The sequence below is a fragment of the Dendrobates tinctorius genome, unplaced genomic scaffold (genome assembly GCF_039654945.1).
Source record: "Dendrobates tinctorius isolate UK_male_01 unplaced genomic scaffold, ASM3965494v1 ptg000011l, whole genome shotgun sequence".
Lineage (NCBI taxonomy): Eukaryota > Metazoa > Chordata > Amphibia > Anura > Dendrobatidae > Dendrobates > Dendrobates tinctorius.
Window position 1 is genome coordinate 81,559,955 of NW_027361679.1, and position 23,719 is coordinate 81,583,673.

The 23,719-nt window shown below is 47.7% G+C and overlaps 2 protein-coding genes across 4 annotated transcripts in view; both read left to right on the forward strand.

The window, feature by feature from the left end:
* Positions 1 to 579: 579 nt before the first annotated feature.
* MFSD12 (major facilitator superfamily domain containing 12) overlaps positions 580 to 23,719 on the forward strand; it is a 116,297-nt gene continuing 93,157 nt past the window's right edge. The window contains exon 1 of one of the 2 annotated variants that reach the window (XM_073543760.1): positions 580 to 1,023. In XM_073543760.1, coding sequence (XP_073399861.1) covers positions 762 to 1,023 — 262 coding nt within the window. In that variant the 5' untranslated portion in view covers positions 580 to 761. The remainder of the gene's footprint in view (positions 1,024 to 23,719) is intronic. The other variant, XM_073543753.1, reaches the window with a different exon arrangement.
* On the forward strand, positions 15,975 to 21,668 carry LOC141048284 (uncharacterized). 2 transcript variants are annotated; one of them, XM_073543741.1, is made up of 2 exons: positions 15,975 to 16,164; positions 16,300 to 21,668. In XM_073543741.1, the coding sequence occupies exons 1-2, from the start codon at positions 15,985 to 15,987 to the stop codon at positions 17,545 to 17,547; spliced, it is 1,428 nt and encodes a 475-aa protein (XP_073399842.1). In that variant the 5' UTR covers positions 15,975 to 15,984; the 3' UTR covers positions 17,548 to 21,668. The 2 variants fall into 2 exon arrangements, with proteins under 2 accessions (XP_073399842.1, XP_073399837.1); XM_073543736.1 differs by having other exon boundaries at positions 15,989 to 16,164.

Below are 23,719 nucleotides of genomic sequence, written 5' to 3' on the forward strand. Positions count from 1 at the left end.
AATAAAGATTTTTCTTGCTCACCTCACCTGTATGTAATTTCACATGCGTTTTGTGCAAAATCCATACGTGATAGTGAAAAATAGTTTTTTTTTTGCTTTTTTTTTAAAGCGGGGCACAAGAAAACATAAGGATCAGTCACTGGATGTGGACAATCTTCATAAACCGAAATGTTGCCTTCCTGTGATATCGCACCCCATAAACTCCATCCATGCATCTGACCTAGAACACGTCAATGACAGGCGGATGATTTCATCACACAGGCGCTTGCTTGAATAAACCAATAATTGCCACCATTAGTAACAATTTGTTTCCTAAGCCCTGACCCTGCCACCCTCTGGCACCGCCCGTCTGAGTAATGCCCTAATATTTCCTGGTCTTGGGACAGAAACTTCTGTTTGCAACACTAAGCAGGAAGGCAGCCGGCAAGGAACGGGTTAACCGGGAATTCAGTCACAAGATTTCGGCGTGGGGCGGGAGCAAGCGGTAACCAGGATTCGGCCTCAAGCGCTCTCCTGATTGGTGAATGAGCTGTCAATCTGCCTGTGAGCAGGGCATATGCGTCTGTGATTGGTCCGTGGCTTTGTTAGGGGATAAGAACCCGGAATATAGCGCGGCGCTGTAGTGGCAGCCTGGAGATGTACGTCCCGGCACATAGTGAGACAGACGGTACCGCCGTGGCTGGCTGGGCAGTGCGGAGTATGGCGGCCTGTGTGTGAGAGCAGAGGCTGGAAGCTTGTCCCTCTCATCACCGCCCACCGGGATGGCGGACTCTGCGCTGAGCCTGCGCCAGAAGCTGGGCTATGCCACCGGCCACTACCTCAACGACCTCTGCGCCTCCATGTGGTTCACCTATTTCTTGGTGTACTTTCACTCGGTGCTGGGCTTCGACTCGTTCTACGCCGGGCTCCTCCTGCTGGTTGGGCAGGTGGCCGACGGCGTGTGCACCGCCCTGGTCGGCTATGAGTCGGACCGGCACGCTGTCATTCGGTCGTATGGGCGCAGGAAATCCTGGCATCTAATCGGTAGGTGTGGGGCATGAAGGTGGGCAGGAATACTGTGTGGCAGCAGCTTGTGGGCACTGTGGGGCTCCTATAGGGCCAGACCATGGGTGACTACTGGCCAGATGTGAAAGTGGCCATACCACCGTAAGCCCCAAATCTGCCATTCCAGACCCCGCCATGTGTAAGGACCCAACTGGGTTGGGGTCACGCCGTGTAATGCGGGCTGTGGGGCTTATGCGTTCCCACATCAGGTATACTACGAGGCGTCATTCCGGCGGCTCACCCGTTTCCTTTACCTGGTCGGTTTGTGGCTTTCATTAGTCACTACTGTCTACAAGAAAAACGAATGCTGTTATAGTAAAGATGTAAGTGCTCACTGAGCCGCCAGTGGCTCCCCACTAGTGTGCCCACTGTCTGTTAGATGGCTGTGCCCATTAGCCAGCTTTTCTGATCATTGTTTCTTGCTGACTTGTGTCTTTGATATAAACTCTTGAGCTGCTTCCAAAAGGAAACTGGAAGGTCACTTATTTTAGCCGCTTCACTGCTCTCAAAGCCTGACGTGGTTAATAGAAGCTTTGAAAAAAGCAGAGATGGAGGGCACCGTCACTAAATACAGGTACATGGGATTAGCCAGAAGCATGTGAAACTGATGGAATTGCAAAACGAGTAAAGAACATGCTAAAACGGCGATCACCAAATAGAGAATTGACTCAATACATGTATACCTTCAAATAGAGGGCCCAATGTGCACCTGAATCACAGTCTACTCTATAATCACTCACCCTGAACAATATAATGTACAGAGAATAAAAGGGGGGGGGGACACTTGAATACTGTCAAAGAAATGCCACCCCACAGATAAGGCTGAGTCCGGGGGACAGGTGAGCCAAAAGACCCAAAGTGGAATCTGATGTACATCTGCTGAAGACAAAGCCCTCCTAAGATTACCATCCTAATGGGTGAAGGCATCTGCAGCGCTTATTGAGGACGACCAGATCAGGTAATTTGTCAGAGTGCTAAGAGGTCCGAGGGGCATAGAAGCCCAACTTGTATCGCCACACAAGGTGGCTTCGTCAGGGGAAAGTACTGCTTGACATTTTGGGTCTTTTTGCTCACTTGTCCCCCTGGACTCAGCCTTGTCTGTGGGATGGCATTTCTTCGACAGCATTCAAGTGTTTCCCTCCCCCCTTTTATTCTCTATATTATATTGTTCAGGGTGAGTGATTATAGAGTGGACTGTTGGATTCAGGTTAATAGAAGCTGAAATGGGCAGCACGGTGGCTCAGTGGTTAGCCGTGGGGTCCTGGGTTCGAATCCCACCAAGGACAACATCTGCAATGAGTTTGTATGTTCTCCCCGTGTTTGCGTGGGTTTCCTCCCACACTCCAAATACATACTGATAGGGAATTTAAATTGTGAGTCCCATGGGGACAGTGATGATGTGTGGAAATAATGGCACTACATAAGTGAGTAAATAAAAATAAAGGACTTGCACTTGTATGCAGAAGACTTTAATAGTGTGTTACACATATATTTGCTAGTTTCATCAATGTTTCGGGTTTTTCTTCTTTCTTCATGGACCCATAGACTTGCATTGGTGAGTTTGAGCCATGACTTGTATGAAAATTGAGTTTGTCTCATATTTTGGTGCAGACCACTCGGTCCACAAACTATACGGACTCGTGAAGAGATCGGACTGGTACAAGTCCTATATGTGAAACAGACAGAACTTGTGAAAAACTGAGGTCTGTACGAGTCCCAAAAATGGGTGACAAATTGGATCTGGCATATTTATAACTTGTCTCGTATATGCAAAATAACCCCAAATCACTCCGGAGTCATAAGGTGGCATTTGCAGGGCAGTGGTGTGCCACACAGTCCTCCAAGAAGTTCTGCAGCAACTGCTGGTGAAGCTTGGATCCATGGCTCCCGGCCACACAGCACACTAATAAATGCCATGTAATAACCCAGCCTAACTGTTATGTAAACTGTTACTAAATATTAGAATTCTGCAACCTATAAAGGAGCATGGTAAAGAGCAGTTGCGTGTTTTGGACTTGTTGTTTTTCCCTTTGACAAATAGCTGAGAGTACACAAGGATGCAGGACCCAAGAATCGCAGGCTATGTTCACACTGCAGGTTTTGTCGTCGTTCATTATGTATACTGGGTGAAGTCCCTATCCTAAAGGGAAGTGATGAAGTAATGTGAATATGCCCTTGGTGTGCACACAGGTTTAGGCTAGGACTGCACCATGAGATCTCGCATCGCAGTGGCAAACTGCAGCATTGGCTGCACTGACTTCCTATGGTCTCGGATTGTAAGCTGCGGCTGCTGCATGTCTTCAGATGTGGTGGATTTTGGTCTTCAGTCAATGCAAGCCACATGCAACATTTTTACAGCTAAATCGAAAACCTAAAATTGCTGCACTTTGCACAAATGTTTTTGGTCACACAATGTGTCCCGGAGCTACTGCTGCCGTGCAACTTATGTTGCCTGTAGCCCCTGCCTTACTGTGTGGTGGGCCTACTGATGCTTTACTGTAGATATTGGGGACCACTCGGGACTGGACATGTTTGATTTTTGACTTATGCTAACAAAATACCATGTAATAAAGGGGAAGCAACTTGTCTTCTCCCTATCTGTTGCATAAACATGCATGGGATAAGGTGGTACGATAGGCTTCTATAGTTCACACAGCTTTTTGTACTAGGAAAAAGGACCAAAATTAGCAATTATCAAGTGTGCTTCCCTCAGTAAGACCTGCAGCGAGTGCAAAGCACTTTAGATCAAGTTCTTGAAGGGATCCAGTTGAGAATTAGGCCGGGGTTGCAATGCAAGAAACTTGTGCCTCAATACCCAGCACTCGAGACCGGAGCGCTCAGCTGTATAGAAATACATGCAACCACACATTCCGGTCCCGAGTGCTGGCGACAGTGCCGGGTATTGAGGCAAGAGACTCGCAAGTGTGACACTGGCCTTAGTGTTTCTCAACTTTAGTTTTCTAGGTTCCCCCAACAGGTCATGTTTGAGGTTGGATTTCTTTAGTATTGCACAGGGCTATGGAATTATTGTCGTCATAAATTGCCGTGGGTGTTCTCGTTAGGATTTCTTCAAATCATGACTTGTAGGTGGACTGGCGATGAGAAACCCTGATTTTTAGTGTTGTGTGTGGGTTTTTTTTTTTTAAATGAAATTGGGGCTAGTGATCTACAGGACCTGCAAACATTAACCAACTTGGTGTAGAGGTGTTAATTGTCATATGTAACACCAGAGCCACAAGCAGGTGGCGGCAGAGGAAATGTGGCTTTGTAGGGAGGGGGGCATGTTACATGGTTGTCTGCTGTCGGTTATAAAATAGGAAGCTGACGTGGTATATTGGGCTTTCTATTATGAAACTAGCTCTTGCATGTTTATCTCAGGCGGACAGACATGGGCCTTTGGTAATCTTTCATATACCGTATCTGATTCAGTAATAACGATCTGAAGCTTCGTTCGGACCAGATGTTCAGAAGGAAGCGAAAAACAAGTCAAGCATTTCAGCTTCTGCCACTAGATGTCCAAAATTCAATGCGGTTTTGAAATGAATGCTTGGTGGGGGGGCTAAATGATGCTCAAAATATTTTCTTAATTGGCAGTGATACTGTATCATTTGGACAGTTTTTCACTCTTCTAATACCATGATATTCCTGGCTGTGTCCTGAAATATCATAGGGCACCTGACATTCTAGAGATCACACCACCATCAGCGTGACTAGTAGGCCAGCTGGATGGAGTGCATTAGAGCAGTTGTATGGAGCATGCAGTACAGTTAAAGGGGACCTGTGACCTGGAAAAGTAACACTACTTGTAGCTGTGGGGTTAATCTGAAGGTGATTGTTGTGAACCTGCCCGACACTGGCTCTTAGACTCATGCTACTGGGAGGAAACTACTTTATTTTCCCTGGCAGCATTCCGGTTTGTCACTGGTGCCACTAAATCGTGCCTAATGATGAGCTGGCTGTCGGGTCAGTGCTGGGGAGCGAGGTTACAGCTGCTGCCCTCTATACACAAAGCGGTGACTAAAGGGCATGTCACACTAAGAGATATCGCTATAACTAGTGACGTTATAGCGATATTGCTAGCGATATCTGTGTCTGATTCTTACCTACGACCGGATCCCCGCTGGTTATCGCTGATCGCGTGAGAACGTTCAGGACTGTTTCTCGTCGTCTGCTTCCTGCGGCGCTTCCTGCTGTGAGGACGAGCGACGCGTGAAGCCGGGTGGGAGGACGCAGGATCGCCTGGTGTGACAGGTAAGTAGCGACCCCCGTCCCCAGCGATGTCACTGGTGAGATCTGCCTGTGTGGCAGCTCACTAGCGACCACTTAGCGATGTACCAGCGATCCTGACCGCGTCATATCGCTGGTCGGGATCGCTGGTACATCGCTAAGTGTGACAGTACCTTAAGGCTGTGTGCACACAGTGCATTTTTTCTGGGTGGACATGGACCAAAAATGCTATGGAATCCTTATTCGAGCTAATTCAATGACCATTCTGAAGTGTTGTGCACATGATCAGTATTTTTCCTTAAGTATTTGCATTGTTTTTTGTTTTTTTTCTTTCTGCAGCATGTCAATTCTCTGAGGTTTTTCACCCATTGACTTCAATTGAGTCAGTCAAATCCAGGGCTGTGGAATCGGTATAAAATGGTCTGACTCCTAAAATATATAATAGATTGGGTACAGTAGTTCAATGCAGAATATGCTGAATATTTTTTCATAGGAATTTGGGAAAGTTATGAAATGTCCTATAAATGGCTGTTCTATTCCTGATCTAAGGCTACATTCACACACAGCGTTTTTCCTGCGTTTTTGAGGATACGTTTTTCAGCTGCAAAAGCAGATCAGCTTTTTAAAAAAACCGCATCACCTGAAAGGTTTTTGAGCTCATAGATAATGTTTTCAATAGCAAAAGCAGATTAGAAATCTTCTCTACCTATCCATTTATCCATATAATATCTGTACCAAAAGGAACGAAAGCCGGACAGCACACACTTTTTTTTTTTTTTTTTTTTTTTAAGCACCAGTCAGGTACACCTCATAGCTGCCCAAAAGGACGCCCAGGACAGGCATTGCTCGTCTTCAGTAACACATGAACATCAATTGATAGTTGGAATAAATAGACTGCATTCACCGCATCTTAAGGTGCAGGCTTTATTTTCAAGTGTAGGGGTGTGCATAGATGACTCTCAATTACTAACCTGTGAGCTTGAGGTTGCCTGACAATAGAAAGGTGACATTAACCCCACAATTATGAACAACACTTGCCCCCACTACAGGGCAAGTAGGAAGAGCAAGGCTAAGCACCAGATTTGGCACAAGTTATATCTCGCACGTTCAGTATTTAGTCAGTATTTTACCTCAGTATTTATAAGCCAAAACCACGAGTGGGAGAAAAATACATAAGTGGTGACGTGTTTCTAATATACTTTTTCCTCTGTTTTCCTCCAAGTTTTAGCTCACAAATACTGAGGTAAAAATACTGACCAAATAGCATGTGAATGAGGCCTAGGGGCATGTTTCCACGGTCAGAATTGCTGCGGATTGGACGCTGAGTACAGCTGCAGCATCCAATCCGCAGCTTCCAGATGTTACAGCATAGTGGAGAGGATTTTATGAAATCCCATCTCCACTATGCGTGCACGGCCACTTCCGGCGTCCCTGTGTAACCAGACATGCGGCACGTCTTTATCGCTTCATTGGGGGACAGATTACCATGGGGTGTATGCTGCTGCTGCTGGGAGGCTGACACTATGCAAAAAAAGGAAAATTGGCTCCTCCCCGGCCGTATACACCCACCGACAGGCACCAAGTACCTCAGTTTGTGCTTGGTGTCTGTAGGAGGCGGACCGAGATATCCGCAGATAACTATTCCTTTTTCCCTTTTAGACTTTTAGTTTTGTGTATAAACCTTTTTCCCATTTATTTTTCAGATTTAGCTTCAGGAAAGAGGGGGTAAATGTTCACCCTGCTTTCCCTTATCAGACGGCTGAGCGTGCAATGTGGTGTTGCCCATATCGCAACTCTCAGGACCACAGGCAGGACCTTTTCCCTATCGCCTTCAGATGCTACGGGCTGACAGGTGGCCGGTCCCAGCCGATTCCCCTCCTCACCCCTCTCCCGGGACAGGGCTGAGAGGAAGACGATGGTCACCGGCGGTGACTTTCCCTTTCTGACAAAGGGTTGGCGCTGTCTTCTGCACTATTCAGACATGGTGCAGGCACAGAGGATCTTCATTCCCAGCGGCCTCCCCTCAACGTGGGCCCCTGCGGTCATCCTCTTCAGGGAAGCATGTGGACGTCGGGTAATAAGTCTGAACGCTCCCACCAGTCCCGTGCTCGCCCCACATGGAAGTCATTGAGGTCGGCACCGCTGATAGCCGACTATGCCCACTTTCCTCTTGAAATTCCCTCTCGTTTTTTGCAGGCGCACGCCTCTCAGTGGTTCCCCATCCTCCTACCTGCCTCATTTCTGTGGCGTCACGGGCACCGTGTGCATATCTTGTGGATGAGAGACTTCGGGGGTGGAAACCGGCACAGCGTTTCTACTTTCACTTAGGGTTTCCCCGCCTGTTCACGCCCCCTGCTTTGCGCGCGCTCTGTTAATGCCTTTCTTAGCCCATCACAGAGCTACTTTCTTTTCGTAGCTTTTCAGCTCTCCTTATCCGCGCCCCCCGCAGTCTACAGCCAATCACGCAGCACGTCCGCTAAGCACCGCCCACCTCTAAGGTCCTGCGCCTCTCTGGGACCTCGTGTGCGACTCTCCACGGATCTCCGCTTGGGGGACACATCTGCTGTCTTCTGCCCATCAGATTAGCGTGGTCACGGTAGGCTCTTCTCATATTCATGAGGCCCTAATTAGCTTCCCTCGGCAGTACCCTCTCACTCCCTGCATTACTGACTCGGGTAAGTGCTGCTATAATACTGCAGTCTTTACATATGCCCAACCCTCCAAGGGCTCCCTTTCCTAGACCTACCGCTACTCACTACGCCTGCACGCGCTGTAAAAAGTGGGCGTCAGGTCAGTCTTCTCCCTTCTTCCTGTCCTGCAGTCCTTCCACTATGTCTGCACCACAGGAACACCCCGAACGATTACCTCAGCTATCTACAGCCACCTGTGTGCCGACCGCCTCTCACGGTGAGTCGCCTGCACCTCACCGCGACCTCCAGAGGGACAGACCGGGTAGGAGTTCTAGGAAGCGGGCTCTTTCTGGCTCTTCTTCCAGCTCGCAAAGTCCTTCCGCTCCGCCCAGGCTACTTGCTTTGTCTCCTTCCTCAGAAGACGACCTTGGGTCAGACAATTATTCCCAATCGGGATCTGACTCGGAGGCAGACAACATGTCTAAAACACAGGACATGGTAGATGGTCTCATAGCTATTTTCCAAACACGCAAAATAAAGGAAGATAAGGCACCCCTTCAGGAATGCTCTGTTCCCTTTAAACGAGCAAAACCTCCCTCCCGAACGTTTCCTAATCACAAGGAGTTCTACTACTTTAACCAAACAATGGGAACACCCTGAGAAGCATTTCTCAGGCCGCAGGTACTTAGACATCCTATATCCCTTTGATACAGATCATCTCACAAAATGGACAAAAGCTTCCGAAGTGGATCCGCCAGTTTCCCATCTTTCCTCTAAGATGGTTCTATCCCTTCCGGACGGGGCATCTCTTAAAGATCCAACAGACAGGCAGAATCGCTGGCTGAATCAATTTTTGAGGCATCCGGCGCCTCTCTGCCCTATTTTCGCATCCGCCTGGGTGGCTAAAGTCTTTTCAGCTTGGGCAAAAATTCTTTGCAAAGGCATCTTGGCGTCAGCTCCTCAGGACAAGCTGGCAGATTTAGCAGACCAAATTAATGATGCGGGTAAATACCTCTTGGCCGCCTCCTTGGATGCGGCTGGGTGCGCAGCAAGAGCTAACAGCAACATAGTAGCCATACGCTGTATCCTTTGGTTGAAGGCATGGAGTGCGGACAACACCTCTAAAAGTCTCTCACCAACCTGCCATTTCACGGTTCTAGGCTCTTTGGTACCAAGCTGGATTAGATAATTTCTGATGCCACCGGGGGTAAAAGTACCTCTCTTCCCCAGTCTCGGCCTAGACGGTTTTTCAACAGAAAACCTTCTCTGCCGTTTAGGTCCTTTCGTCCCTTCTCTTCTGCGGAAGGATCATCCCAGCAGGACCGGCCCTCTACCTCTGGTGAACGGAGAAAACCATCGTATAAACCCGCACACCGCTGGAGATCAAGAGGCCGACCCTCGAGGTCGTCAGGCTCCCTCTCTGGTAGATTTTCCTCCGTGACGGGTCACCCCCACCTGGAAGTTCTACCAGGGTGGGAGGCAGACTTTCTTCTTTCATGGACACGTGGCTGGCTGTTGTCGACGACGCTTGGGTCAGGGAAATCATCATATCCGGATACAAAATCGAATTTTCTATTCCCCCCCCCCCCCCCTTCCAGAGAGACGCTTCCTCCTGTCTCGACCTCCAAGACGGCAATCTTGGACCTCAAGTTGCTCAATCGCCACGTGCGGATCCTCCACTTCAAGATGGAGTCCCTGCGCTTGGCGATCGCCTCAATGGAACCTGGAGAGTTCCTCTGCTCTGTGGACATACAGGATGCCTATCTTCACATCCCTGTTTGCAACATCAGATTTCTTTGTTTTGCGATTCAGGAGAATCATGATCAATTCACGGCCCTTCCCTTTGGCCTAGCCTCCGCTCCCCTTGTTTTTATGAAGGTGATGGCAAGTCATGGCCATTCTTCGCTCCAGGGGGATCCTCATTATACCTTATCTGGACGATCTGTTGATCAAGGGCTCGTCCCGCGAAGACTGTCTTCAAAGTCTCCAGATAACTCTGGACACTCTTGCCTGTCTCGGTTGGATATTCAACAGAGAAGTCCACCCTGCACCCAACTCAGCGTCTGACTTTCTTGGGCATGGAATTCGACACAAATCGAGCCCGGGTGTTTCTTCCAAAGGACAAATTTTCAGCCCTTTGCAAGGGAGTCCGATCCCTAAAACGGACAGGGCCCAATCCTCTTCGGTCCTGCATGATGGTCCTGGGGAAGATGATAGCTGCCATGGAAGCAGTGCCCTTCGCACAATTTCACACTCATCCCTCCTTTCAGCCTGGGACAAGACTTCTGTTGTTCTGGATCACCCCATACTCCTGCCTCTCAGAGTAAGGCAATCCCTTACTTGGTGGCCAATGCCTGCGTCAGTCCTGCTGGGGAGGTCCTTTCTCCCGCTTCAGTGGCAAGTCATCACCACCGATGCCAGCCTTCTAGGGTGGGTGGGGAGCGGTTTTCCATTGGAAAACGGCCCAAGGGCACTGGAACGCCCAGGAGACTCTTCTCCCCATCAACCTTCTGGAAATCAGAGCGATCTTCCTTGCCCTCCTCAGCTGGCACCCTCTCCTCGTGGGCAAACCAGTCCGCATTCAATCAGACAACGCCACAGCCGTGGCGTACATAAACCACCAGGGCGGTACTCACAGCAGACAAGTAATGGCAGAAGTGGCAAAGATATTGCGTTGGGCATAGCGTTACGTTCCGGCGATCTCCGCCGTTCACATTCCAGGAGTGGAAAATTGGGCAGCTAACTTCCTAAGTCACCAGGGCCTAGCGTCAGGCGAATGGTCCCTACACCCCACGATCTTCAGTCAGATATGCCAGCTTTGGGGCACCCCGGATGTCGATCTCATGTCGTCTCGGATGAACCACAAAGTTCCTCGCTTCGTAGCCAGGTCCAGGGACCCTCTGGCCGTCGGTTGTGACGCCCTGGTAATTCCGTGGTCCCAGTTCCAACTTCCTCACCTCTTTACTCCCCTTGCCTTGATCCCAAGGGTGGTCAAGAAAATAAAATCAGAAGGCATCCCAGTAATTCTGGTGGCTCCAGACTGGTCAAGACGACCTTGGTATGCGGAGCTGGTGAACATGCTCACGGACGTTCCCTGGAGGCTTCCTGACCATCCAGATCTTCTCGCAAGGACCCCTTTACCACCAGAGTTATCAGTCTGAGTTTAACGGCATGGCTGAGGCCGCAATTCTGAGTCAGGTTTTTCCAATCAGGTCATTCAGACCATGATCAGAGCTAGAAAACCAGCCGCCTCCCGCATTTACCATAGGTACTGGAAGGCTTTTTTCCGTTGGTGCAACGATAACAATGTTTTTCCATTGTCGTTCTCCATTCCATCCATACTTGGCTTCCTCCAGTCTGGCCTAGATGCGGGCCTGTCCCTCAGTAGTCTAAAAGGCCAGGTCTCGGCTCTGTCGATTCTTTTCCAAAGGGATCTGGCCCCCTTACCGCAAGTTAAGACCTTTCTCCAGGGAGTCGCCCACGTGGCTCCTCCTCATCATTCTCCGATAGCTCCGTGGGACCTTAATCTCGTTCTCGGCGCTCTCCAAAATGCGCCTTTCGAGCCTATTCAGGCCATTCCTTTTTCCCTTCTCTCATGGAAGGTAACTTTTCTGATCACCATTACATCCATTAGGAGAGTTGCTGAATTGGCGGCTTTAGCCTGTCACTCTCTGTACCTAATCCTCCATCAGGATAAGGTCGTTCTCAGGCCCGTTCCCTCCTTCCCAAAGTGGTGTCCTCTTTCCACATTAATGAGGATATCGTCCTTCCCTCCTTTTTGTCCTGCGCCTTTTCACCCTCTGGAAAAATCGCTCCACAAACTTGATGTGGTGAGAGTCTTGCGTGTCTATATCTTGCCAGGACCGTTTCTCTTCGTCAATCAGATTCCCTGCTTGTCATCTCTGAAGGTCGCCGGAAAGGGCTTCCGGCATCCAAATCCACTTTGCTTGCTGGATTCGTTCTACTATACTGGAAGCTTGCCGCCTTCAGGGGAAACAGACCCCTCCGGGAGTGAAAGCCCACTCCACCCGGGCTGTAGGGGCTTCTTGGGCTGTCCGACACCAGGCTTTGGCTCTACAGCTTTGCAAGGCTGTGACCTGGTCGTCTTTACACACTTTTGCCAGGTTCTTCAAGGTTCATACCCAGGCCTTGTCTGATGCAGGCTTAGGTAGGAAGGTTCTGCAGGCGGCGGTAGCACCCCGGGCGACCTAAGCCCTTCCTCCTTGTTCCTTTATTGCTGTTCCCACCCTCGGGACTGCTCTGGGACGTCCCATGGTAATCTGTGTCCCCCAATGAAGTGATAAAAGGGGGATTTTTGGGTTCTTACTGCAAAATCTTTCTTGGAGCCTTCATTGGGGGACACAGCACCCTCCCTGTTTAAGTTGTACCGTGTGGGTCTACGAGGCCCTTGTTGGGTTGGTACACATTTTAAGTGTGGTGTGTTGTGTGTTTTTTTTTTTTTTTTTTTTTTTTTTTGTTCTGCTTTCTCACCAACTGAGGTACTTGGTGCCTGTCGATGGGTGTATACTGCCGGCAAGGAGCTAATTTTCCTTTTTTGCTTAGTGTAAGCCTCCTAGCAGCAGCATACACCCCATGGTAATCTGTCCCCCAATGAAGGCTTCAAGAAAGGTTTTACGGTAAGAACCCAAAAATCCCTCTTTTTAGAACGCATGTCTTTCTCTTGCAGATAAAGGAAAAACACTGTATGCACAACTTCAGAAGGTGCTTAAGTAGGGCCCCACACCATACATAAATAATAAAGAAAACTTGGCACTTACCTTTCAGAATATTTTTTAATGCAGCCAGAAAATGATAGAAGTTTCAGCCTCACTGGCCTTCATCAGTAACTATAAGTGGAGAAAAAAATAATATATATATATATATATATATATATATATATATATATATATATATATATATACATTTAAAGTGGTAGGCCTCCTTTTTCATCTTTTTCACTATACCCTCCAATTTATGTATATTTAGTCTGGTGTTCTTGCCTCCGCTTATTTACCTTTTTAGACTATGGTGTCACTTCTATTATCGCACTGAATGCAATTAACTACTATACTGCAGTCTGGTATCTTTTTTTTTTTTTTTTTTTTTTTTTTTTATTTTTTTTTTTTTTCTATTATACTCTCCTATTTACAATATTTTGTGCAATTTAATGGTAGTTTCATGCCACATTAAGCAAATCTGACTGATCAATTCTGACATGACCTTATGTGTAGATATTACTCTGTCATTCTAGATTGCCCAATCCTGTATATACTTCATTTTATATATATATTTTTTTTTTTTCGTTGTAATTTTCATTGATATATTTTCATTGTCAATTGCATTCTGTATATAGAATTTTTTTTTTTTTTTTTTTAACGGTGGTTTAGTCATAGTCCCTCTGTCTGTTTGTGCACAATGTACTGAGCAGGACATCATAGCTCAGTACACTAGTGGCCATTCCTAGGTACTGCAGCTAATGTACAGTTCACTTCAAAAGGAGCTCAACTGCAGGCTCAAGAATGGTTGTCACCAAAATGTATGATCTGTTGCTGTACACTTGGCCACAGCAGGACCTGATAACTGCTGATGGTTGGGGATGCTGGTTGTGGGACCCGCTGCAGTGTATATTAATGACCTATCCTAAGATGGAACATAAATGTAAGCGTCTTGGCCAAAGCCTCTTAGGTGGCAGTTATAGGCCAAAACAAGGTTGAATGCTTTTGCAAAACGTTTAGTAAACTGCTATATATTATGCAAAAGTGTTCAAAAATTACTATTGGTAATGATGGTTTGACAGTTCAGCTTTTCCTTTCCATGCAATGCTTTGAACACTCAGCAGCAGATGTCTGTAACACCCTCACCAATGAAGGGAGATGTTTTGGAGCTAGCAGCCGAGGTCGCCAGGCTGAGTGCCACGTAGAATTGTCCACACTGCGTTACTTCGGCGCTCACTTGCTGCATTCAACTTCCCAGAAATGCCGACAACCTCCCCCTCCTGTAGAATAAACCCCTCGGACAGTACTGACCTTTGCCTAGAGCTTTTGTGCTAAAATATCTAACTGGGGTTTATTTTTTCTGGTCTTGCATTCTAGTGAAATCCCCCCCCCCCCCCGAATCACATTGTAAGTCTTGTAATATAAAAATGGAGCTTCTGCTTTCACATTCCTGCTAAAGAAAACTTGGCACTAGATTTGGGCAGCATAAATCAAATCAATGCCTCACTGCATCATTGCACCCAGGTATGTTCTAGTGTGAAAAGCCAGCAAGAGATTATAGGGAGAGTCCTGACCAGCCTTACTCAGCACTTGCCTAGCTCCTTTCTCCTTATGGACATTAAGTTGCCACACAGGCAGATCTCACCAGTGACATAGCAGGGGTCGGGAGTCGCTACTTACCTGTCAGACGCAGAGATCCTGACGTCGGCGCCACAGGAAGCCCAGAAGGAAGTGGCTGACGAGAAATGATCCAGGACCTTCTCGCGCGACCAGCGATGAGCCACTGGTCGGAGGTAAGTATCAGACATGGCGATATCGCTGCTACGTCACAGTGACGTTACAGCGATATTGCTAGCGATATTGCTATGTGTAACGGGGGCTTAACAGGTAGTACCTCAGCGTGTTAATTGCACATTTGATGGCCAAGTACTCATTATCTACAATCACATAGTCCTTTTCACAGAAGCGTTTCCTATAGAACTGGATGTTCACCCCCATCTATTTCCTGAGACAATACAGCTCCCAAACTGACCTCGGAGGCGTCCATCTGGACCACAACTTCCTTAGTGAAGTTGGGTGCCACCAAGACCGGCTGTTTGCATAGGGTGAGCTTCCACTCCTGGAACGCCACCTTTGCTTCAAAGGACCATTTGGCCATCGATATCTTTGTGCCCTTAAGGTCAGGTGGGAGGCTATCATGGTAAAATTCGGGATATTTTTCCTATTGTATCCCACAATTCCCATTAACAACCAAATAGGTTTTCTTGGAGACAGGTTGCAGCCAATTTTGCCTCAATGTTATTTACTTGCAGTTTTGTTTTGCCCCTTTCTGACGATGTAGCCCAAGTATTTTGCCTCTTCTTTCCCCATGGCGCACATTGGTTTATGATAAACCATGCCTTCCTCAGTACCGCCTGGACTTTCAGCAGGTGACTTCCCCAATCTGGGCTGAAGATAACTGTTGTCCAGATAAGGCCTATTTTTCCATGGTACATGACGGCACCACGAGAGAGGGGATCCGCCCTACGAGGACAGGAAACCTTCAAGATAAAAAGGGCGGCTCCTCTCTCCGCATCAGTTGGTTTCCTGTCCTCGATGGGGAACCCTCAAGATGAAAACCTCTTGATGGAAGAAAGAAGAGGATGCCTGGGTCGGGTGATTAGTGGCAGGCATGGGTCTGCTACACCCGACACCGGGTACCGGTAGTCGCCTCGGGGGCCATATACACCTATGCCCCCCCTGAGCGAGAGCATGGCCACAGCCGGGCACATACCCAGGCGAACGGAGGTCAGCGAGGAGGTCCAGGGAGGGCACTGATAGTGTCCCTCCCTGTTGACATATAGTGGCCATGCAGCCCGGGAGGCACATCAGTGCCCGGGCAGAAGAGCTCCTCGGAGGCCACAGATTGTGTACCCTCCCTGTGAGCACCAGACACCGGACCCCGCAGCGGAGGTCGTTCCGCACATACCTGCGCCAGAGCAGGGAGATGGGGTCCACCATGCAGGTAAGAGGTGTCCGGGGCTCCCGAAATGCAGACGCTCACTTGGCCGGGACGCACCGGGAGGCGCGCGCACTGAGAGCGCGCATCATGGCCAACGAACCGGAAGTGGTGCGGCGACCCGGAAGTAGAGCGGCGCGCACGACACCACGGGGCCTGGGAGAAGCAGAAGGTGTGCACGGTCCCGGGAGGGGCACGGAGCACGCATGTGCGCGCACGCACGTCCACACAGAGGCGCGGCAGGTGCAAGACCAGTTGGTCTAAAAAAAAAAAAAAAAAAAAGGGGCTATTTAAGTTCGCCAGAGAAGGCGAGCAGGCGTCACAGCACCAATTTGGAGCAGAAGTAACTGCTTGCAGCATAAGCAGCGTAATGGAGAGCCCTTCGCCAGAGCATTTGCTACCACGCCAGGAAGCGCGCTCGGAGGAGAAAGCACGTCGCAGCAGTAGTGTGAGCCACTCGGGCAGCGCACGGGCGGGTCGTCACCGCAGGAAAGAGGGGTCCGTAGTCTCGTTGGGAGACAGTGAAAGGACCAGCCAACCTCCAGATCCGGTACCCGTTCTATGAAGCGTCCGAGTGGTGAGTGAGCTTCGAGAAAGTCCAGTTATCTAATATCTGTTCTCTTTCTCCTTTTCTTTCTCCCTCTCCTCCTCCTCCTCTTATATACATTGGCGGGGTGGAGTATAGGACGTCCCTAAGAAATATAGAGGGAAGTCGAAGAATAAGGAATGTGCCTTATGTAAAAACCCGACAGATGCAGCCTGGAACAAAAAGTTGTGCCAGGAATGCATTAACAAAACCATAGCGGAGGAGACACCATCATTTTCGGCTAGTCTGAGGACCATAATTCAGACAGAAGTTTCAAAATCAGTAAGAGCTTTACAACCTGTAGATACAGAAGGGAAAAATAGGAGAGCAAGCCCCTCAGGGGTCTCTCAGCAAGACTCTACAGAGTCAGAGGACGACTCAAATAAGTCCCAGTATGTAGGAAGTAGCTCGGACGGGGAAGATACATTTCCAGTAGAAACTACGGATGAGCTCATTAAAGCAGTTAGATCTACCATGGGACTAGTAGAAGAACAGACAAAAAAGACAGCCCAAGATCTCATGTTCAGCGGATTGCAAAAGAAAAAACGTAAAGCCTTCCCTGTTAACGAGCAACTAAAAGCACTAATAAAACGCGAATGGGAAAAGCCAGAAAGGAAGTCCCAGATAACGAATTCCCTAAAGAGGAGATACCCCTTTGAGGAGGAAGCATCCTCGTCCTGGGATAGGGCCCCCAAAATTGATGTGGCGATATCAAAGGTCGCCAGAAAATCTTCCCTACCCTTTGAGGACCTGGGGTTCCTAAAAGAGCCACTGGACCGAAAGGTCGACAATTGCCTTAAATCAGCCTGGGAAACCTCGGCTGGCGCACTAAGACCCGCCATCGCAGCCACTTGTGTGGCTAGGTCCCTAAAGATATGGACAGACAACTTGGAAGATCAGTTAGAACAAGGAGTTCCCAGGGACATGATTCTGGAATCATTACCGGCTATTAGAGCGGCGGCGGGCTTTCTTGCAGAGGCGTCAGCAGATTCGGCCAGACTAGCGTCAAAATCAGCAGCCTTAACAAATGTAGGACGGCGGGCGGTATGGCTCAAGTGCTGGCCGGGGGACACACAAGCAAAACTGAAGCTTTGTTCTCTACCATGTGAGGGAAATTTCTTATTCGGTCCAGCACTGGATGAAGTATTGGAAAAAGCGAGTGACACAAAAAAGAATTTTCCGAAACAACCGTTTCAGGCCTTTCGGCTCTCCTTTCAGAGGGGCCGGAAGTTTAGAAGGCAACAGTTCAAAGAACGTGACAGAAATAATTCTGACAGACGATACAGAGGAGGGAGAGGCTTCTATTTTAGTAAGCCCCCTAGAGAAGCCAAAAAACCCGGCCAGTGACGGTCCCTCTCAGGTGGGGGGAAGGCTCTCACTTCCTCCCAGCCTGGGAAAGGATCTCATCCAGTACCTGGATCCGACAGATAGTAGGGTCAGGTCTGGAGTTAAAATTCCACCACTGGCCACCACAAAAATTCATCCAAACTCCGGTACAATCATCCCAAGAAAGACAAGAGTTTAGAGGGGGAGGTGTTATCGCTTATACAAAAGCGCGTACTGGAAGAAGTTCCAGAAGGGGAAAAGAGAGAAGGTTTTTACTCCCCCCTATTTCTGATAAAGAAACCAGACGATTCCTGGAGGACGATTGTAAACCTGAAAGGCCTCAACAAGTATCTAGTAGTCCCATCGTTCAAAATGGAAACGATAAGGTCTACGGTGAAACTCCTCTTCCCTCGGTGTTACATGTCGGTCCTGGATCTCAAGGACGCTTACTATCATGTCCCGATCCGGCAGCAAGACCGCAAATTTCTCAGGGTGGCAGTCCAGATAAACTCTGTGGCATCATTTTCAATACAAGGCTCTGCCCTTTGGGGTAGCAACAGCCCCCCGGGTCTTTACGAAGTTAATTGCGGAGGTCACGGCACATCTCAGAGAAAAAGATGCTCTAGTAATACCATATCTGGACGACTTCTTGATAGTGGGGAAGGATTTCGCTCACTGTCAGGAACAAGTCAAGACAGTAATAGAGACTCTTCAGACTCTGGGTTGGCAACTGAACTTCAAAAAATCCAGGTTGGAGCCAACGATGGTCCAGAATTTTTTGGGCCTAACAATAGACTCTGTAATGCAGGAGTGTCGCCTCCCAGAGGAGAAAGAAGAGAAAATCAAAAACCTAATCAGAACAACGTTAGGAAAGCCAACAATGACGCTGAGGAAAGCCATGTCAGTGTTGGGGTCCCTAACCTCCTGCATACCAGCGGTAAAATGGGCCCAACTTCACACAAGGGAACTTCAGTGGTGTGTGTTACAAAACGATCTGACGCTTCAGGGGCAATTGGAACAGAAGCTTACCATCCCGGATCCTGTACTCCAGTCGCTAAAGTGGTGGCTACAGATAGAGTCCTCTCCGAGGGGAGTACCCTGGACATATGCAGCCTCCAGAGTAGTCACGACAGATGCCAGTCCCTGGGGCTGGGGAGCCCATCTAGACACCCTGTGGCTTCAAGACCCTTGGGCGCGGGGGGAAAAAGATCTATCCTCAAACGAGTGGGAACTACTAGCCATCGAAAGAGCGCTGGAAAGATTACTGACACACCTAAGAGGACATCATGTGAAAGTCCTATCAGACAATCGTACGGCGGTTGCATACGTAAACCATCAAGGGGGCACTCGTTCTCGGTCTTTGATGGAAATAGCGAAAAGAATCTTGACTCTGGCGGAGCATCAGTTCCTTTCATTATCGGCCCTGCATATCCGAGGCGCGGACAACCTGAAGGCGGACTTTCTGAGCAGGAACCACTTAGGCACCATTCTCCTTGCTTTAAGAGTCCATTTTTCAGCAAGTTGTGCAGAGGTGGGGAAAACCCATAATAGATCTCTTCGCCTCAAAAACCAACAGGAAAGTTCAAAAATTCTGCTCCCTAAGACCAGCAGACATGCCACTGGCAGTAGACGCCTTCAGAATAAGATGGACATCAGGTCTCCTATACGCCTTCCCTCCAATATGCCTCATTCCATTAGTCCTGAAAAAAATCAGGGAGGATCAAGCCAGAGTAATTATGATAGCTCCCTTTTGGCCAAAAAGGCCGTGGTTCTATTGGCTGAGGGTGATGTCAGTGACAGACCCATGGGTGCTCCCAGAGGATCACGACCTCCTAACACAGGGTCCCTTCAATCATCCTCCGAATTCCAGGCTGCATTTGACAGCCTGGAATTTGAAAGGTCACTGTTAGAGAAGAAAGGCTTTTCAGCAAGATTGATTTCCACCCTAATTAGTAGCGGAAAGCCAGTGACCACAAAAATGTATGGGAGGATATGGAGAAAATTTTCGTCCACCTCAGGCCCAATACAGGAGGGGGAAGTGCCTGTGAGGGCGGTACTAGAATTCCTACAAAAGGGTTTGGACCTGGGCTTAGCAGTCAGCACCCTGAAAGTACACGTTTCAGCCCTGGCAGCATTATTTAATTATGACCTGGCAAGCGATAGATGGGTCGTCAGATTTATCCGGGCCTGTGCTAGAGCTGACTCTGTCCCATCTCCTAAACCTCCTCCCTGGGATCTAAATTTAGTCCTATCATCCCTAACGGAAAGTCCATTTGAACCAATAGACGCAACATCAGAAAGTGGTAACTTTAAAAACAGCCCTGTTAGTGGCGCTCACATCGGCACGTAGGGTTGGGGACTTACACGCACTATCAGCAGATCCACCATACACTCAGGTTATGGACGATAGAGTCGTGTTGAGATTAGATCCAGCATACCTCCCTAAGGTAGTGTCAAAATTCCACAGAGCCCAGGAAATAATCTTGCCATCCTTTTGTCCTAACCCAGGTAACAAAAAAGAGAAATTACATTGCTTAGACGTTAGATGTATCCTACAGTATTTAGAGGTGACAAAACCATGGAGGAAACAGAGGGCCTTATTTGTCTCGTATCAAGGAGCAAGGAAAGGCCTTAAAGCCTCTAAGCAAACTATAGCTAGATGGGTGAGAGAGGCCATCATACTAGCATATAGTAGTGCAGGTAGGGCTGTTCCAGAGGGCCTAAAAGCCCACTCCACGAGGGCCATGGCAACGTCCTGGGCGGAGAAAGCGGACGCCTCCATCGACCAAATCTGTAAGGCGGCCACTTGGTCCTCTCCATCTACCTTTTTCAGACATTACAGATTAGACCTATCTGCCACCTCTGATCTCACATTTGGGAGAAGAGTGTTACAGGCAGTGATCCCCCCCCTAAAAGAGAATACAAATCTCTAACTCTCTCGTGGTGCCGTCATGTACCATGGAAAAACACGGGTATTACATACCTGGTAATAAGCTTTTTCATGAGACATGACGGCACCCTTATATTCCCGCCCTATCACGTCATTAGTTGGGTGTTTCGTTAGTATTATACACTCCCTTGGTGTTGGAAATTTAGCAGTGTAAAATATGTATTGTTCATGTGTGAACTAACCTGCGGAGTTCCTCTCGTGCTCTGTAAAACAACTGATGCGGAGAGAGGAGCCGTCCTTTTTATCTTGAAGGTTTCCTGTCCTCGTAGGGCGGATCCCCTCTCTTGTGGTGCCGTCATGTCCCATGAAAAAACACATTACCAGGTATGTAATACCCGTGTTTCACACATCCGTTTTTGGCATTCGCCTGCATCCGTCAGTGTGAAAAAAACAGATCCGTTTTGCCGCAAACGGATCCGTTTTTTTTTACGGATCCACGGTAGCCCCTAATGGAAGTCTATGGGACAAAAAAATGGATCCTCAAAAATGGTGGATCCGTTTTTTAACAGAAAACGACGGATTTTAAAAAACGGAAGTGTGATCCAGGCCTAAGCGGTGGATCCATGGCTCTCTGGAAGGTATCTGGACCTCCCTGCAGACTAAATGGCATCCTGGTGTATTGAAATCACCCGTCACGTGTAGAGAAGGCAGTCCTCTCCTTGTCACTTGTGGACATGAGAATTTGCCAGTACTTTTTTTTTTTTTTTTTTTTTGTTCTAGGTTGGTGATATATCTGGCTGACCCTAACCTCTCAATGAGATCATCGACCTGGGGCATTGGATATACATCAAATTTGGACACCTCATTTACCTTCCTGTAGTCATTACAGAAACTCCACTCTCCAACGTGCGATGGGGCTAGAGGAGCCACTCTTTTACTGATCTGACACCCAGGCTCAACATTCTCCTCACCGCACGGTGGGCTACGGGCAGGGCTGTGGAGTCGGTAAGCCAAACCTGCAACTCCGACTCCTCAATTTCCCTTACACCGACTCCCACATATATTGCTTATATTTAAGTGAAAAATGTATTGTAGTACAATATGAACATCAGACATTTAATAATTTCTATGATCCAATAATCAAGATATTTAGATAGAACATAATATCTATTTATTGGAATACAACTTTAGAACACTGTAATAAATTGTAAATATGTAATACCGTGTACATGTATATGGTACAGACCAAAGTTTGGACACACCTTCTCATTCAAAGAGTTTTCTATATTTTCAAGACTATGAAAATTGAAGATTCATTCTGAAGGCATCAAAACAATGAATTAACACATGTGGAATTATATAATTAAAGTGTGAAACAACTGAAAATATGTCTTGTATTCTAGATTCTTCAAAGTAGCCACCTTTTGTTTTAATTACTGCTTTGCACACTCTTGGCATTCTCTTGATGAGCTTCAAGTGGTAGTCACCAGAAATGGTCTTCCATCAGTCTTGAAGAAGTTCCCAGAGATGCTAAGCACTTGTTGGCCCTTTTGCCTTCACTCTGCGGTCCAGCTCACCCCAAACCATCTCGATTGAGTTCAGGTCTGGTGACTGTGGAGGCCAGGTCATCAGGCGTAGCACCCCATCACTCTCTCCTTCTTGGTCAAATAGCCCTTACACAGCCTGGAGGTGTGTTTGAGGCCATTGTCCTGTTGAAAAATAAATGATGGTCCAACTAAACACAAACCGGATGGAATAGCATGCCGCTGCAAGATGCTGTGGTAGCCATGCTGGTTCAGTATGCCTTCAATTTTGAATAAATCCCCAAGAGTGTCACCAGCAAAGCACCCCCACACCATCACACCTCCTCCTCCATGCTTCACGGTGGGAACCAGGCATGTAGAGTCCATCCGTTCACCTTTTATGCGTCGCACAAAGACACGGTGATTGGAACCAAAGATCTCAAATTTGGACTCATCAGACCAAAGCACAGATTTCCACCGGTCTCAAGTCCATTCCTTGTGTTCTCTAGCCCAAACAAGTCTCTTCTGCTTGTTGCCTGTCCTTAGCAGTGGTTTCCTAGCAGCTATTTTACCATGAAGGCCTGCTGCACAAAGTCTCCTCTTAACAGTTGTTGTAGAGATGTGTCTGCTGCTAGAACTCTGTGTGGCATTGACCTGGTCTCTATTCTGAGCTGCTGTTAACCTGCGATTTATGAGGCTGATGACTAGGATGAACTTATCCTCCGCAGCAGAGGTGACTCTTGGTCTTCCTTTCCTGGGGCGGTCCTCATGTGAGCCAGTTTCTTTGTAGCGCTTGATGGTTTTTGCCAATGCACTTGGGGACACGTTCAAAGTTTTCCCAATTTTTCAGACTGACGAACCTTCATTTCTTAAAGTAATGATGGCCACTCGTTTTTCTTAGCTGCTTTTTTCTTGCCATAATACAAATTCTAACAGTCTATTCAGTAGGACTATCAGCTGTGTATCCACCAGACTTCTGCACAACACAACTGATGGTCCCAACCTCATTTATAAGGCAAGAAATCCCACTTATTAAACCTGACAGGGCACACCTGTGAAGTGAAAACCATTTCCGGTGACTTCCTCTTGAAGCTCATCAAGAGAATGCCAAGAGTGTGCAAAGCAGAAATCAAAGCAAAAGGTGGCTACTTTGAAGAACCTAGAATAGACATACAGTATTTTCAGTTGTTTCACACTTTTTTGTTATATAATTCCACATGTGTTAATTCGTAGTATTGATGCCTTCAGAGTGATTCTACAATTTTCATAGTCATGAAAATAAAGAAAACTCTTTGAGAAGGTGTGTCCAAACTTTTGGTGTGTGTATATATGTGTAATATATATATATATATATATATATATATATATAATCTCTGTATCTCACTATGACTTATCTCGGCTAAGATAAAGCCTAGATCCTCAGGCTACATTCACACTATGGGCGTAGCCAGGATCAAACCTATGGGGGGGGCAGAATCTCATACTGTTCTGCAGAATTTCATACTGCACACCTCAGCTGCTGCAGAGCCTCATACTTCACACCCCTACACTTGAAAATAAAGCCTGCACCTTAAGAAGATGTGGTGATGAATGCAGTCTATTTATTCCAACTATCTGATGTTACTGAAGACTAGCAATGCCTGTCCTGGGCGTCCTTTTGGGCAGCTATGAGGTGTACCTGACTGGTGCTAAAAAAAAAAAAAGTGTGTGCTGTCCGGCTTTCGTTCTTTTTGGTACAGATATTATATGGATAAATGGATAGGTAGAGAAGATTTCTAAT

Coding starts and splice junctions, on each gene's coding strand:
- LOC141048284 (XM_073543736.1), top strand. CDS start 18,290: ATGGTCCAGAATTTTTTGGGCCTAACAATAGACTCTGTAATGCAGGAG.